The sequence below is a fragment of the Perca flavescens genome, chromosome 14, assembly GCF_004354835.1.
Source record: "Perca flavescens isolate YP-PL-M2 chromosome 14, PFLA_1.0, whole genome shotgun sequence".
Taxonomy (NCBI): domain Eukaryota; kingdom Metazoa; phylum Chordata; class Actinopteri; order Perciformes; family Percidae; genus Perca; species Perca flavescens.
The window spans coordinates 6,982,410-6,999,669 of NC_041344.1; the positions used below are offsets into that span (position 1 = coordinate 6,982,410).

Consider the following 17,260-nt stretch of genomic DNA (forward strand, 5'->3'; position numbering starts at 1 on the left):
AACAAAATGGTATTGTACAAATAAAGCTCTCTAACAAAAAGGGCGGAGACTAATCAGAAAAATAACGCAAATAGGATAGATTTTGAGAAAACAATCCACTTTTAGACTAGCGACAGTGTAAGCTACTTGTGTTTTAAGAACCTGTTTTTCATCTGTATTTTGGAATTATTTATATTTTTTAAATCAAAGTCTCACACATTTGTCTTAATTAAAAATAAAAACTTAAATTAATTCCAGGATTAAAAAAAACTAAAATAATGAGCCTTATTCAGATTGTTCAGTACTGTACTTACAGTAAGCACCGTTTTGAGGTATTTGTACTTGAGCTTTTCCATTATATGTCAATTTATACTACTGAAAACAAAGTGTAGTGGATTGAAAAGTACAATATGTTTCTCTACAATGTAGTAGAGGAGACTTCAGTCTTTCTCTATGTTGATTTGACCGTGGCGGCCCCCCCCACACCAACATTTCTGCCACCCACGGTATCAGAAATAGGGCTGCATTGTTAGAGCGCATGTCGGAGAATAGCATGGACACGCGGCAGAAAAAAAGGGAGAAAGGAAAAAGAGACGCTGTCCGGATGATAAGCCAGTTGAGAGCATTGGGGTGGGGGGAGTGGGGAGTGGGAGATTCGGACCTGCCCCCACTGCTAAAAGAAATCCTAAAGGAAACACTGGACTTACATTTTGCATACAAAATATTGGTATACATCAATCAATAATATGTAAAATAGGTTTTTACTTATTAATGCATCAATAGTCCCGCATTGCCAGACCTTCCTCCACAGCGCTGCAGAGGAGGGTCTGGCTAGTCCACACAGCATTCCGGGATGAGAGAAAAACGTGCTCTGGTTTATCAGCGTTTCTTTAAACCAATCACAATCGTCATGGGCGGGGCTAAGCGCCGGACACAATAACGGCGCCGCTTCAAATTAGCCTCGGGGAAGGAACTTGTTTTGGTGGAACGTGTGTACGTTCAAACGTTGTTTTAGTCGTGCGACAGAAAACTCCAATTGGACAGATAGTCTAGCTAGCTGTCTGGATTCACCCTGCAGAGATCTGAGGAGCAGTTAACCATAGTCCTCACAAATCCACCGGAGGTTAGAACGCCAACACAGAAGAAGAGGAAGTGGAAACGGACTAATGAGTCAACAACATTCATCCAATAATATATATACATATAAAAATAAATATATTACACACTGGTCATCAGACATATTAGTTATTTTACTTTAACCTCTGTATTTTTACTTAATTTCTGAATGCATCATGGCATCAATACTTTTACTTAAGTAAAGAATCCGAGTACTTCTGTCCACCACTGCTGGCCAAAAAAGTACTAAAAGGAAGTACGACGACGGATTCCTTCAACTATGCTGCCTGGAGTGCGGAGTGAAGGTTGATTATCTATTATATTATTGTCACTTCATTTTATCATCTGTGCGGTGGATAGGGTTGGGCATCGGGAACATATTCCTACATCGGAATCGTTTCTTTATTGGAATCGTTTGGAGGATTTGGTTTCAAATCTGATCATGGGTTCCAAATTTAACATGCGCAAGTTTTGGTTTCCGTAGCGACCAGGCGCTTGTTGTGTGGCAGCCATGGAGCACAGTAAGCAGTGCTGTAGTGTGGCTTTATTTTACATTGAAAAAGCCCTGTTAAACTGCAACCCACCTTTGAATCAAAATAAAACGTTAATCTTATTTGTGAAATAAGAAAATGACCCGTTTCAACTGCACCCCTCAAAGAATCGGAATCAAGAATCGATAAGAACCGGAATCGAAAGGAAGAATCGGAATCAGAATGGTTAAAACCTCAACGATGCCCAACCCTAGTTAAGTGGTGGAAGAATGTAAAATGGTTCACTGCACCTGATCCTCTCGGAGTCGGACGGGTGGGGCATGTGCGTCCACGCCGCCTCTTCCATGGCCTGTTGGTAGAGCTGGTCTTTGGACAGGGGAACCGGCCCCAGCGGGCAGACGCCCAGTGACGGGGGGATGCTGACCTCCGACAGCGACAGCTGAGGTGCCGACGGCGGGCCCGAGGGGGCCGTAGTGCTGCTGGGGAAGATGTCTGGAGGGAGACAGGAGACGGAGACTTGAAGTCGGATGGACAAAGAAGCAACAGAGAGAGCGAGATGAAAGGGGCGATGGTGGAAGGAAAATTGAAGGATGTAGGGGAGTGAGAGAGGATGTGCGAGGGGGGGGAATTCAAAGTCAGAGAGACAAAGAGAGAAGTTGAGTCAGGCCTGATAATATCATCAGCAGTTTTTTTTTGTTCAGGGGAGGCTGAGAGTGGGAGGCGAGATGACATTTTGTTCTGTTAAACTACAGCTGTTCTATTTCTGCGCTGTGGCAACCCTCTATCTCCTTTTATTAAGGTAGTGTGTGTTAGTGTGTGTGTGTGTGTGTGTGTGTGTGTGTGTGTTACCTGGGGTGAGGTGCAGGGAGGACACGTCACCCTCCATCCCTGAGCTGAGTGCAGCTCGCTCGGCCATGGACTTCAGGCTGCTCAGAGGCTCCTGGGGCTGATGGGGACAGACAAGGAGACTCATGGGAAAACTTTAATATCGCACCCGGCCCTACGGAGGAGCTCGCACCAGTGATAATGTTGTCATGGAAATCACTTGGGCTTGGCTTTTTGTTGTTGCCGTTTGCGTACTCTGTCCCTTCTCCTCAAAGATGCTTTTTTTAAAAGATTATTTCGGGGCATTTTAGGCCTTTATTTGATAGGACAGCGGAAGACATGAAGGGGGGGAGAGAGAGAGAGGGGAATGACATGCAGCAAAGGGCCGCAGGACGGAGTCGAAACCCGCGGCTGCTGCGTCGGGGAGTGAACCTCTATACGGGCGCCCCTTAAAGATGGTTTTCATGTGGGCGCCTGGGTAGCTCACCTGGTAGAGCGCACAGCCCCTATGCAGAGGCTCAGTCCTTGACGCATGTCATTCCCCCGCTCTATCCCCTTTCATGTCTAGGCCGTCCTGTCAAAAATAAAAGGCCTAAAATGCCAAAAAAAAATTAAAATAAAGATGCTTTTAACGTCCTAACAGCACTGCGGAGGAGCAAATTTCAAACCCGAATGACAAGGGGATCAAAACAACTACACTGTATGGCCAAAAGCCGACAGCAAACAATGACATTTTGGACAATATTGGGCTTCCAACATTGTGTCAAAGTGTTTGGGGAGGGTCCTTTCCTCTTTTAACATCACAATGCTCCGGTTTTGTGCTTCGGCACAGAGCCCTGACCGTGAGTCAGACCGTATCACCAAACATCAGCGTTGGACCGGACTAAAGCTCCTGTGGCTGAATGGGAACAAATCCCCGCAGCCAGGTTCCAACATCTTAAAAAAAACAGGAGTGTAATGTTCAGGTGTCCACACACTTTCTGTTCACGTGCTGTACCTGAATGTTTAAACGTGCCAAATGCACAATTAACTCAACGCCTATGTCTAAAATGTTTGGAAATAGAGTTAAGCTGCTGAGTATGTAAGTATTGAGCTGTAGAAATGCACAGATAAGGCTCTCTATTCCAAAAATGTAATTTGTTCTTTCGACCCCGTGATCTTGTTTCTGCACACATGAGAATGTTGGTCGTATAAAGTGGCTGCAGACTCGTTTAGTGTGTTAAAGATGTAATTTTGAAGTTGATTACATTTTCTGTTTTGGGCAATTCATTCTTTACAGAAAAAAAAAACAACATACTTTTAGATTTCTGAAAACTGAAATCTTTCATTAGATTTATATTACATAAGTACTCAGACACGTTGCTATGGTACTCCACACTGTGCGTCCTGTTTTTGATTATCCTCGGAGATATCTCCAGATTATAGTTGGCACCTGTGGCAAATTCAATTGATTAAACCGGGTTTAGAAAAGGCACATACCTCTGTGTATGTCATGGGTAATTGTGTGTAGAACGAATTGCCTAAAAAGAAATGTAATCTATTTGAAATTAATTCTATAACCCAATAAAGTGAGGGGGTCTGAAAACATTCCAGACAGCAATGTATTACAAAATAATTCAGCAGAAGATGTTGACTGATCAAACAACTTTTCTTAGAGCCCGATGGTGTGACTGCGCTACAGATTAGAGTGCACTTTAACGGCGAAAGGTGTAATGGTGAATTATACGTGGGATCCGAGACCTTAGAGAGGGTTAACTCGAGGCGACTGAAGCTGCACAACAAACGCATGATGTTCTGTCTGCTGAGTTTCATCACTTCAATGTTGTTGCGTTTTCATTATTCTTATTATTAACACAACGTTGTTTCTACACAGAACTCCAAATCAAATAGACAACGATTACTTTCATCGTCAATTAATCTGCCGATTATTTTCTCAATTTAACGGTGTAACGGTTTAGTTGACTGGTCTATAAAATGTGTGAATCAGTGTTTCCCAAAAGGCGACTTACTGATCCTCAAATGTCTCGTTCCGTCCACAACTCAAAGATATTCAGTCTACTGTCACAGAGGAGGGTAGAAACTAGAAAAATATTCACATTTAGGAAGCCGGAATCTGATATATTTTTCATTAAAAAAAATGACTCAAACTGATCACATCGATTATCGAAATAGTTAATTTAGTAGTTGACAACTAATCGATTCATCTTTGCAGCTCTAAGATAGAGTGTGTGTGCATGTGTTACCCAATGTACACCTGCTGTTAAAATGCAATCTGTATGTGAAATATTCAAATACAGAAACATCTTAAAAAGGTGCAGTAGGTAAGCCTTCTAAAACTAACTTTCTGTCATATTTGCTGAAACTGACCCTATGTTCCAGTACAACTACATGAAGCAGGTCATTTAAAAATAAATAAATCCGGCTCCTCTGGTACCACCTACAGCATGTAGTGGGATTTGCAAAAATCCACCACTTCCTCTTCAGATGCACCAATCAGGGCCGGTGTCTTACTGTATGTCAATCACTGCTCATGCACACGCATTCATTCTCCCTTGTGGGAGGAGGGGCTTAGGAGACCGTTTTGGGCTTTAGCCAAAAGGGGGCTGAGAAGTTGTTGATGTTTAAATTTTTTGGCTAAGTCCTGGATCTTCACAATCCTGTCTACAGCACCTTTAAATGGAGCCTCTGTGTCTGCGTCGCCATATTCTCACCTTCAGGCTGTCCGAGGACTGCGAGTAGGACAGCGGCCCGTTCAGCAGGCTGCCGCCGCTCACCGCTTTCGCCTCGCTGTAGAAGGCCGGCGATGGGGAGCTGGACGACATACAAATGGAGCCCAGTAAACTGGAACCAGTGTCCTTACTGGGGAGAGAGGAAGAGAACGAGAGAACACATTATTTCAATTCAACGTTGAAATCACGATTATTTAACACGATTACTCATTGACTTTTGGAAAGATGTTGCAATTATTCAACTTACAAAACAGTTAAATCAACAGGGAAAACGCTGAACTGGGAAATTTCCCTCAATACTACTGAACGTTTTTTCCCCGAGACAAAATAAGAGTTTACTTGCAAAACGTAATATGCAAAATAATTGTTTTTCTCGTTATTTTGTTTTTGTGACCATTAGGAGCCAAAATTGCAATCGTGATTAAAATTCCGACCATTTGCACAGCCCTAGTGTTTAATTGTTGATGCTCTAGGGATTTGGGCTGTTCGCTAGATTTACTTCAGCATGATATTTTAATCCCTGTTCCTGTCACTCTACATGACAGATAACCTGCTCCACCATACTCACGGCTGATTGGCTGCGGAGGTCAAAGATGAGGGTTGGCTGCTTTGTGATTGGCTGGCACTGGTGAGGGCGGAGTCTGTTGTGCTGTCTGCTACCACAGCGCTGTAACCTGTAACGCGTAAAAAAAAAAAATAATAATGTCAAAAGGCAAATCGTGAGCTTAGAATTATCAGGTTCTATCTCCACTTTTGGCCGAAATTGAGTTTTTGACATAATCTGATCCCTTAGGTGTTTATTAATGCCTGTGTGGTGTTATTTTTGTAAAAAAATATTTTCTTAGTTGGTTATTAATAAAATAAAATGGTTCCATCTCACAAAATAGCTGGGATGTAAAAACTTTGATGCTCAATATCTCAGAACTACCCTAAACGGAGATTAGAACCTTATAATTCTAACCTCAGGAAATGGAAAAGAGCAATGACCACTGGCTGTCGCCTCTCCGATTACTCACTGGTGCTACCGTTCTGCTTCTGTTGGCTCGGCGGCCTGACGGAGAGCGACAAGTTCCCTCCCACCACTCCGCTCCCCGCTGACCCAGAGCTGCCTCCGTTGCTCCCGATGACCCCCACTCCGCTACCCGGCGCCAAGCCTCCGACTGGGCTCAGAGACACCAGGGAGGAGCCCTGCATCCCCGACTGACCGGAACCCAAACCCAGCATGCCGGAGCCGACGTTGGTCAGCCCCGGCGCCGGGCCCAGCAGGCCTCCCGTCGAGGACGTCGGCCCGCCGACCGTGATGCTCCCGCTGCCGATGGAGCCCGCCGCGCTGTGGGTCGTCGCGGGGCTGATGCCGATGCCGCCCAGGGAGCCCGGGAGGCCCGAGCCGATCGCTCCCGACGCGGCCGCCTGGGCGTAGGGCGCCGGGGTGGAGCCCGACAGGAGGCTCGCCATGCTGCTCAGGGACGCCGGCATCCCTGACAGGCCGAGGCTCCCGGACATGGGGCTGGTGGTGATGCAGCCGGACATGCCGCCCTTCCCCAGCGACAGGCCGAGGCTGAGGCCCAGGCTGTTGGAGGTCTGCGCGGGCCCCGACAGGGCCTGCGCCTGGGAGCTGGACGTGAAGAGCCCCTGGGTGATGGCGTTGGGGGGGGAAGGGGCGGAGGACACCAGGTGGCTGTTGGCGGAGGAGTTGGGGATGGAGATAGGAGCCGAGGAGGCGGGGCCAGCTAAGTGTTTGGCCTGCTGCTGTTGCTGTTGTTGTTGTTGTTGTTGTTGTTGTTGTTGTTGTTGCTGCGCCGACGGGTGCGGCTGCTGCTGGGTGGCGCTGCTGTAGCTGCCGGCCGAGGTGTTGGAGAGCAGACCGCCCAAGCTGCCGTGAAGACTGTTGTTGCCGCCCCCGGAGCCGCCGAGTCCTCCCCCCGCGATGGTCGCCATGGAGACGAGGGAGGACGAGGTCAGGCTGGAGGAAGGGATGGAGGAAGAGGAAGAGCAGGAGGAGGATGAGGAGGAGGAAGACGAGGAGGAGGAGGAGGAGGAGAGCGAGGACGAGGGGTTTCCGTTCTTCACAGGTGACTGGAAAAAAAAAAAGGGAAGAGGACGCGGACACGTTTGTCTCGTTGGAAGCGCTGCTCGTGTTGTTACGTAATAATACGTTGTGTTTAGAGAGGAAACACCAGTGTTAAATATAGTGTTAAATATGAGCTCAGACTGCAAGCTTTACTAGGTTATGGCTTTTTACATTGGCGGCTTGTTACAACAATCGAAAAAGAAACATGTCAACATGGACATAAAATGTAATGGAATAAAAAAATACATACAAGTAGCATACTAAAGAAAAAGTGTAAAAAAAAAAGCATGTAGGGGTAAAAACCTTCATAACTAATAACTATAAGAAGAGTTCCAGTATATGATAGCATATTAGGGCTACTATATTATAGGGGTGGGGGAAAAAATTGATACAGCATAGTATCGCGATATTTTTCGTGGCAATACTGTATCGATACACAGACGCCAAGTATCTATCTTTTATAACATATGTGTTGGTCAGTTTGTCTGCTTGACAATCCCATTTTGTAGCAATATAATTGAAGTGAGATGAACAAACAGAAATGTATCTTTTTAGATAAGATGTTGACAAAATTGTCCTTTTGGGGACATCATTTGAAATTGGAAAAAGTTGGAAAAAATGTAATGCCTTGCAATATATCACAGAATATTGCAATATGTTTAAAATCGCAATAATATCGTATCGTGACCTAAGTATCGGAATGATATTGTATCGTGAGGTCTCTGGTGATTCCCACCCCTACTATATTAGGACAAGGGTAGGATATTAAGACAATTACGTTTTCCTTAAAGACCCAGTGAAATTAAAAAAAACATTTTCCCAGTTTTTAATCCTGTGTCCTCTAAGCCCGTTCACTTTTATTTGGTCCCAACAGCAGTCCAAACCCCCAAATAGATCTTTGCACCAAGTAGCTCCCGTTATAATCTTAATAAACACGCCAGTATGAGGAAGAGCCTGGTGCTGGAAACCCTAATCAGCATTACAATCCTAAAGTGGGGGCTAAATGATGTTAGGGCTGGGCCATATATCGATATTATAATCGATATCGTGATATGACACTAGATATCGTCTTAGATTTTGGATATTGTAAAATCGTAATATATTAAGTGTGGTCTTTTCCTGGTTTTGAAGGCTGCATTAGAGTAAAGTGATTTTCTGAACTCAACAGACTGTTATAGCTGTTCCATTATTTGTCTTTACACACTCTTATTAAATCGACATTTGTGATGATTATTTATCAAAAATCTCATTGTGTAGATGATAATTTGTTAAAAGCACCGATTGTCAATCCTACATTATCGTCGCAATATCGACATCAAGGTATTTGGCCAATAATATCGTGATATTGGATTTTCTCCGTATCGCCCAGCCCTACTTGGTGTTTGGATCCATTTGTTTCAATGTTTTTCAGAACTGACCTAATAAAAACGATTACCAGACATGTCACTAAACTTATCTAGCAGGATTTCCTGGAGCTTTCTGTGTTTCTGGGAGTTGCAGACACGGTGATTTAAGAAGTACACTAACTTGCAGTGTCCTTCTTTAGACTCACCTGACCGACTTCACTGTCTGTTGAACGTCCCCTCTTCTTGTCATCTTCTGAGTTCTCCTGAAAGAAAAAAAAAACAAAACACAAATTAAGAACATTAGGCCACAGAAAAAAAAACAGAAGAAAAATTCACGCCGATTTACAATTTTTCAGACTGCTTCTTGTGAGCAGAAGGCTGCTGGTCCAAATCGTTGGAATCAAAAGTGAAATCAACCATTTCCAGAAACTTTCCTTGGATAATTAAAAAGTTCAAACAATACCGACTGGAGTTCACAATTCCCAGGATTCAATGCGGCTTACATCCCCATCCCTTTACATTTCCTTTCATGCCAACTTCATGTCAGCAGCATTTAATAATACCACGCCTTCTGTTCAGACACATCAGCCCTATAATAACTGCTCTCGCTGCATGCTGAATGTGGGCGGAGAGGAAGAACAGATGATATAATGACAGCAGGGCAGAACAATAAGAGCAGATGGCAGGGATAGCACATACAAAAAGGCAATTATCTTACATTTATACTTTAGTTATTAACCTGACTTGACTCAACGTGAATGCAACAACCGCTTACATTTTCAGATATTAGCGATATTACATCGTTTGAACCTCCCCAAGTTCTCTACACCGCTCCCTTCACTGGTTACCAGTTGCTGCCCACATCCGCTTCAAGACACTAGTACTTACATACAGGGCCACGAACGCATCAGCCCCAGCATACATCCAGGAGATGGTCAAACCCTATACCCCGACCCCGCCCACTCCGCTCTGCATCAGCCAACCTGCTTGCTGCCCCCTCACAGCGAGGGACAACCAATCACTCAACGAAATCCCTAAATGGTGGAATGGGCTCCGTATTGACATCAGGATGGCCGAAAGCCTACGCATCTTCTGCCAAAGGCTAAAAACACATCTCTTCAGACTACACCTCGGATAAACATAAAAGAATAAATAAAAAAAAAAAGTATATATACAGTCACCTAAAGGATTATTAGGAACACCTGTAAGATTTCTCGTTTATGCAATTATCTAATCAACCAATCACATGGCAGCTGCTTCAGTGCATTTAGGGGTGTCGTACTAAAATGGCCCCCACAGTCACCAGATCTCAACCCAATAGAACATCTTTGGGAGGTGGTGGAACGGAGCTTCGTGCCCTGGATGTGCATCCCACAAATCACCAACTGCAAGATGCTATCCTCTCAATATGGGCCAACATTTCTAAAGAATGCTTCCAGCACCTTGTTGAATCAATGCCACAAAGAATTAAGGCAGCTCTGAAGGCGAAAGGGGGTCAAACACGGTCTTAGTAGGGTGTTCCTAATAATCCTTGAGGTGAGTGTATATTTCTTGAATCTGCACTTTCATATGGCTCTTTGTAGTTTTGCTTATTTAAAGCTAATGTACTTGCACTTACTACTTGTTGTCTGGGGTTTGCACCTTCAGGGTTGAAAGCACTTCATTGGAAGTTGCTTTGGATAAAAGAGTCAGCTAAATGACATGTAATGTAACCTCATTACCATTATAAGTGACAAATTCAAAAGGCCAATGATGAGATAAATAACATGACGGGTTGTTTGTTTTCAGTGGAAAAGCAGTGGGTCAAGGGGTTGGTTCTTTATTGATTTCTAGTATTTTAAGGATTTCTGTTTTTCAGTTAGGAGCGAAAAGAGACGATGAGCAATATGTGGAATAGCACGACACGACCTTAGTCTGTTGATCAACCGCTCTTTAATGTGTTGTTTGCATGAAAAATCTTGTGACCCCAAATTGAAATTTCTTTACACCTACAAAGTACACACAAACACTTTCTAAATGTAAGAAGTGTAAGACGGCAAACTGACATGCTGATAGCAAGTGGAAAGTAGTTGTGTGTGTGTGTTTTTTTTTTACCGTAGTGCAAGTGGCAGGTGAAGGGGGGATGGGTGAAGATGAGGTGGTGGAGGTGGGTGTGCTGCTGGAGTTCTGGAAGATCTCGTCCTCCAAGTTGGAGTTTCCCGGCGGGGAGGTGGCGATCAGCGCCTGAGCTGGAGGTGAGCCGAGACACATGGAGGGAGGAGTTCAGGGTTATTATATTAAACCTAGTCTATATCCACGACGTTACACTTCTGGGATTGCTCCGTTGCCGCCGGGAATTCCGCCGGATCCCACTTTTCTCCGCCCGCATATTCCGCTTCCTTTTGTGTTGTAATTCTAACCTCCGGTGGATTTCTGAGGACTATGGTTAACTGCTCCCCAGATTCTGCAGGGTAAATCCAGACAGCTAGCTAGACTATCTGTCCAATCGGAGTTTTCTGTTGCACGACTAAAACCTATTTTAAACGTGCACACGTTCCACCAAAACGAGTTCCTTTCAGAGGCGGTTTTGGAGCGGCCCAAGACGATTGCGATTGGTTTAAAGAAATGCCGATAAACCAGAGCACGTCTTTCTCCCATCCCGGAATGCTGTGTGGACTAGCCAGACCCTCCTCCGCAGTGCTGTGGTGGGCGCAAAAATGGGGCCTCTGCAAAATAGCCTCGGGAACAAACTTGTTTTGGTGGAACATGTGTACGTTCAAAAGTTATTTTAGTTGTGCGACAGAAACCTCAGATTGGACAGATAGTCTAGCTAGCTGTCTGGATTTAACCTGCAGAGATCTGAGGAGCAGTTAACCATAGTCCTCACAAATCCACCGGAGGTTAGAACGCCAACACAGAGGAAATGGAAGGGGACGGAGATCCGGGGAATCTTCCGGTGGCACCGGAGCAATCCCCTAAATGAATCGTTGTCGATATAGGCTACTTTGCTCCGAATTTATACAACTTGTAGTTTTATTGTGTATTGTGCTAAGAAACTGAAGAAAAAAAAAGAAGAAGCTATTTCTCTACTTACGGATTTCTTCCAGGTCCAGGTCGTCGTACAGAAACTCATTCTCCTCAAAGTCTGGATCCTGCGACGAGTCCAGATAATACTCCACATCGTCCTTTATAAAGACCGAACAAATGAAAGAGGGAGATAATTAATCTGCAAAAAACTCTATGATATCCACAGATAAAATTCTTTTATCTTACTACAAAAAAAAACTAACATTAAAAGTGTGCGCTTGCAACAAGAAAAAAAAGAAGGCAAAACATGAGCTGAGCTTTAAGGAGCTTTATGGACGAGTTGAGACGCCAAAGGCTTGGCGTTCTCCTTTAACTTTGAGCGAACCTTGATCTTCCTGATGGCGTCCACCTGTATGGAGTCGTTGTCCAGCATCCTCAGGATGGTCTCCAGCATCCGGATGTGGTGCCGATGCTTTTCGATGAATGTCTTCAGCTCCTCAATCCGGTCCTGCTTCTTCACAACAAGAGCGGGCAAGGTTTGGGAAAACCAGGGGGAGAAGGGGGGAGAACACAATTCTGGTGTTAGTTAACATTTCCGGTCATACACAGTCTACAATAGAGCTGCACAGTACATCGTTTTTTTATTTTTATTTTATTGTTATAGCGATATCAACTTGGGCACCTCCCTAAAGAAACTACGCAGTATAGCTTTAATCTCTGTTTATTTATTGCAAGTGTAATATTGTTATTATATATCGATATTCAACAATTTTATAGCATATATTTCTCATATCGTGCAACCATAGTCTACAACCGCTTGGTTCAGACGTTACAGGCAACAATATACACTGGTAAGAATTGCTTTCCATTGTTAATATGTACTTAAAAACAGTTCTGAAATGCAAAATAGAATTTTAATCATGTGACAAAACATACGATTAATCTCGATTAACTATAGAAATTCAGCGATTTATCGCGATTCAAACAAGTTAAATCGGTTGACAGCCCTAATTAAAATCAATCATTCATTGAAATTGCGAGGAAAAACATTTTTAAAGAAGAACGTTAAAACGTACAGAAGTGAGGAAACACATGAAAAGGTACAGCAGCTGCATATGTGCATGTTATGGCGTTATGCAACATAAAACAAGCACAGCACCACTTCTGAAATTTCTAAAATTTTCTTTAATATTCTTCTCCTCCACAGTGAATTGATTCATGTTCCAAAGCACTTTAAAACTTCAAATGTTCTACGTTTTCTTTTGTTGTTTCAGATTAGTTCTATATTTGAGCCACGAGGTATTGGGACAACCTTGAGAACAGAAACACGTGTAACTCCGTGGGTCACTGGCTGAGCTGATGTGATTAGAAAAACACTACCGGCTGTTAAAACACGCAGGCGGAGCCACTTTAGATGCATGTTGTTCGGCGGCTGCTGCTGGACTGCATGAGTGGAGGCAGCAGAGTGGAACATTTTAATGCGTTTCTTCATAATACATATTAATGCTGCACCAGCACACGTCAGGAACATGAGGCCGTTTCTGTGCTCAGGGCAAACTGTACAGGCGCTAAAAGGCTAAATGTAAACTCCTAATGTGGGTCCGACATTAAGTACCGAGGAAAGTATGGAACTGCATTACACATTTAATGCAGTTCCATATTTTCCTCGGTACTTAATGTCGGACCCACATGCAGGCTAAAATGGCATTCAAGGGGGTTGTTCGGACTTCAGACCAAAATTGAAAAAAAAAAAAGCTTCTAGGAGAACTAACTCGAGCTCTAGAGATTTATTTCTCGCTGGTTTTGGACTTTCGATCACAAGCTTTTTCATGCAGACGGAGCCAGTTCATCCGCTAACTATGATTAACTAACTATGTTTAAAAAGGTGCTCTAAGCGAGTATTTTCAAACAAAACGAGGCTAGCTCTCCTAGAAAATCAAATCGGAGAAAAAAGCATATCGTCCCAGCCCTACTCGATGTACAAAACAGTCTTTTTTTTTTTTTTTTTTTTTTCAACTGTTGGTAAAAAGCCTTCAAGTTCAAGTTACTTTATTTATACCCGGAGGTAGATTTTGTTTGCAGTTGAGTCACACATCCTCACATTATCCCACATCCTCACATATCATCAGAAAAGTTCTTATCGGTCCAGAATAAGATAATACATAAACCTACATAAAAAACGAGCAAACACTTGTGCAAAATATAGCTATAACTTGTTCCTCAATGTAATGGCTACAGGAACAAAACTGTTTTTGTGTCTTTTTGTTTTACACCTGGGGATCATAAACCTACGTCCAGAGGGTAAAAGCTGGAATTCTGTGTGCAGTGAATGAGAACTGTCGTTTAAAATTGAACTAGTTATGCGCTATACCCGTTTTGTGTACAGGGTCTCCACGTTAGGCTGTGGCTCGCCTTTGAAACTCAACTAAAAGTAAAATGTTGCACGACTATTTTCCGCAATAGGGAATAAATGTAAACTCCGAATTCAGACAAACAAATAAGATGGCGGGGTGTAAATAGAGTGAAATGGGAGTGATATCAGACACAGTTTGGTTTTTTCCCCTTATCATAAAGCAACACCAAAAGCACTTTTCCTCTTCGGTCCCCCTACAGCAGGGGTCACCAACCTTTTCGAAACTGAGAGAATAATACACACAATAATTGGGCAACAAGATAATATCAATATTCAATTTTTAGAACAGGCCTGAGGGCTACTCATGTGGTCCTTGGGGGCTACCTGGTGCCCTCGGGCACCGTGTTGGTGACCCCTGCCCTACAGGTTGGAAGCGGAATTGTCCATTACCTCGGTTGTGCGTCTCATTCGAACTACAGATCCGCTACCAGATCTGGCAAACTTGCATAGTGCGGTTATAGCCGATAGAGGGCCACAAAGCGGATTCAGAAGTGCCGTTCACCCTGTTACAAGTTGATGAACCACTGGAACGATTTTGGAAAAATAATTTTTTTTTTTACTTTGGTGTTGCTTTAAAATTCTTCGCTCTGTGTAGGTTGTTTCTCCAAATTCAGTGCCACCACTTAACTTTCTCTGCTCAACCAATCACTTTTCTTGATGTGTGATGCACAGCACAACGGCTACACCAGAGGTGAGGTCAAGATTTTGGAGACTTGTGCAGTACGGCCAGTAGCCACAAATACGTTCTTGTTCATCTTCCTTACTGCTTCTTTCATCCTCAACGCCGGGGGAACAAAACCAGGACTCCGTTTAGTTTGGGTTGACTGGTGCAGACCAAAAACCCAAATCAGGCTTTTTAACCATTGTCGCCCTCAGGAAACTACTAAACGGGGTAAGACCAATTACCCACCAAAGAGAATTTTCTTAATCTTTTTTTTTTTTTTGTCGCCCTTGCCGTTCGGGTTGATCATTTGGGCGCCTTGGTGTGAAACAGGAGACCCGAAACTCATGTCAGCACTTTAATATGCCCACCGAACACAGTCAGTCCTACGCTTTTGGCCCGCTTAGCTAACCAACTAATTTATAAAAATGTTTCTTTGCACAGATTTAAAATAAAAGCCAATTACAGAGAAAGGGATCTTGATGCCAGAAAGAAAAATCGGCTGTAAATACTTTCTGAGACGTAACAATCTTTAGAACATTTCAGGTATGAACGGCGTACGCGGGACCTTTTCCTCGCGTTCTTTGAATTGACTGCCCTGTCTTCAATGATAGACCCAGAGAGGGGTTTCTATAAGTGAGGTCTCTGGAGTGAGTGAGTGAGTGAGTGACAAAATGAAAAGAAGTAGTGATCAGCAAGGTTATCACGGTCAGGGCACAGAGAGAGATGATGAATGTAGAGCACCCTTATCTGACCTCTCCAGCAGAGAGGAGAGAGGGAGATAAAGAGACGAGAGAGGCCGGGGACCGACTGACCGACTGACCTGCGTCAGCTATGAACAGAGAAAAACAACGAAATGATGAATGGATCAGGGATGAGGACACACCGACCTCTTTGTCTCCTTTCTTTTTCCTCGTCTGCACTGAAAGGGACTCCACCTCGCTCTCAAACTGGTCCACCTGCATGTTCAACGTGTCGATGGTGTTCTGGAAGGAAAGACGGGGAGAAAAAGTTAACACTGTGATGGGGTTCTAAAACAACTGTTAAAGTTAGATTTATCAGAAAATCTTGGAGATTCGCCGGTTTTCTGGTTTCTGGCTTTCTGACATGTTGCTTGGACACAAGAGGTCCCATCTCGCACCCGGCGCATCGCAAAGCCTGATGCTAGAGCTGGGCAATATATTGATATTATATGGATATCGTGAAATGAGACTAGATATCGTCTAAGATTTTGGATATCTTAATATGAACTAAGTGTTGTCTTTTCCTGGTTTTAAAGGCTGCATTACAGTAAAGTGATGTCATTTTCTGAACTTACCAGACTGTAACTGTTCTATTATTTGCCTTTACCCACTTAGACATTATATCCACATTACTGATGATTATTTATCAAAAATCTCATTGTGTAAATATTTTGTAAAAGCACTAATAGTCAACACTACAATATCAATAGAGGTATTTGGTAAAAAATATCGTAATATTTGATTTTCTCCATATCGCCCAGCCCTACCCGACTCAAGTCTCTTTGCTAGTTTAAGACCGACGCGGTTTTCAATTTCGCGTCCAGCGCCCGCGTCGTTTAAAAAGCGAATGCACCTGCGCCCGTCTGTGCGCCCATGGGCGTGCTGGTCTTACAGGGAGGTGTGCTCAAGTGCATTCTTGGCGTATTGCTATCTTGAAGCAGCGGGAAGTGATCGCGCCATTGACCAACAAAAACCTGGTCTAAAGTCAGTAGTGCAGCATTTCATTGTTATTTTAACAGCACATTAGTAAAATTAATTAGTTAAATCAATTACATTTTTGGTCTATAAAACATAAAAGGGAAAACAGAAAAAGACATCTATGCTTTAAAACAATAAAAAGTAATCAAGTCCTGACTCTCCCATCACAATGTTTTCTCTCAACATATCACCATGGTCTACATATAAGTACACACAGCTGTGATGCATTAATGTTAAGTGGCTGCTGGTTAATGAGGTCTTTTTAGTCTTTATTTTTGTGAAAGTTGCGACAGAGATGTTTTGTCTTCATTTTGGTTTTGGTTCCACTTTTAACTTCCAGATTTGGTTTCTCAGCCGCAAACTCCGTTACGAGTGAAGTCCCCTCTGATCTCGGACTATTTATAATAAAGTTATTCCCAGTTTACTCGCATATTAGGTCATTGCGAGACGCTACTACTCACCGTTAGCCACGTGCCGACCTCCTCCTTCTCTTTCTGGGCCGGGTCCACCTTTTGGGCCAGGCCCAGACCTTCTTTTGAGTACGCCTTCGTCTTGGTCTCTCGCTCCACTATTTTGAACCGCTCCATTTGCTGCAGACAAAAACACAAACCAATCTCATATAAAAACCAGCTGTGCTCGTTGATACGCCTAGATCACATTATAATGAAAACTCTTATTTTCTACGAGTAGAAAAAAAACTTTAAATCGCAGCAGATCTTTTGTGGTAGCAAAATTCAGACAAACTTTCAATTGAATTCACAAATACCTTTAGAGGCTAAAAATAAATAAAAAGGAACTGTTTTTTTTTTCATTTGTCTGTTCTAAAATATTCCTAACAATGATGAAGCTGTACTTCTTGATACAGGTGGATAACATCAATAATAATAGCGATAATAAAGACA

At 43.3% G+C, this 17,260-nt stretch overlaps 1 protein-coding gene across 4 annotated transcripts in view; it reads right to left on the minus strand.

Moving 5' to 3' along the window:
- LOC114568239 (CCR4-NOT transcription complex subunit 3) overlaps positions 1 to 17,260 on the minus strand; it is a 40,863-nt gene that overhangs the window by 6,252 nt on the left and 17,351 nt on the right. For 3 of the 4 annotated variants that reach the window (XM_028597714.1, XM_028597711.1, XM_028597712.1), the window contains 11 exons: positions 16,820 to 16,948; positions 15,528 to 15,623; positions 11,949 to 12,077; positions 11,631 to 11,721; positions 10,652 to 10,785; positions 8,764 to 8,820; positions 6,157 to 7,216; positions 5,709 to 5,814; positions 5,123 to 5,270; positions 2,436 to 2,532; positions 1,877 to 2,078 (listed from right to left, as the gene is read on the minus strand). In XM_028597714.1, the coding sequence (XP_028453515.1) occupies positions 1,877 to 2,078; positions 2,436 to 2,532; positions 5,123 to 5,270; positions 5,709 to 5,814; positions 6,157 to 7,216; positions 8,764 to 8,820; positions 10,652 to 10,785; positions 11,631 to 11,721; positions 11,949 to 12,077; positions 15,528 to 15,623; positions 16,820 to 16,948 (2,249 nt within the window). The remainder of the gene's footprint in view (positions 1 to 1,876; positions 2,079 to 2,435; positions 2,533 to 5,122; positions 5,271 to 5,708; positions 5,815 to 6,156; positions 7,217 to 8,763; positions 8,821 to 10,651; positions 10,786 to 11,630; positions 11,722 to 11,948; positions 12,078 to 15,527; positions 15,624 to 16,819; positions 16,949 to 17,260) is intronic. The other variant, XM_028597713.1, reaches the window with a different exon arrangement.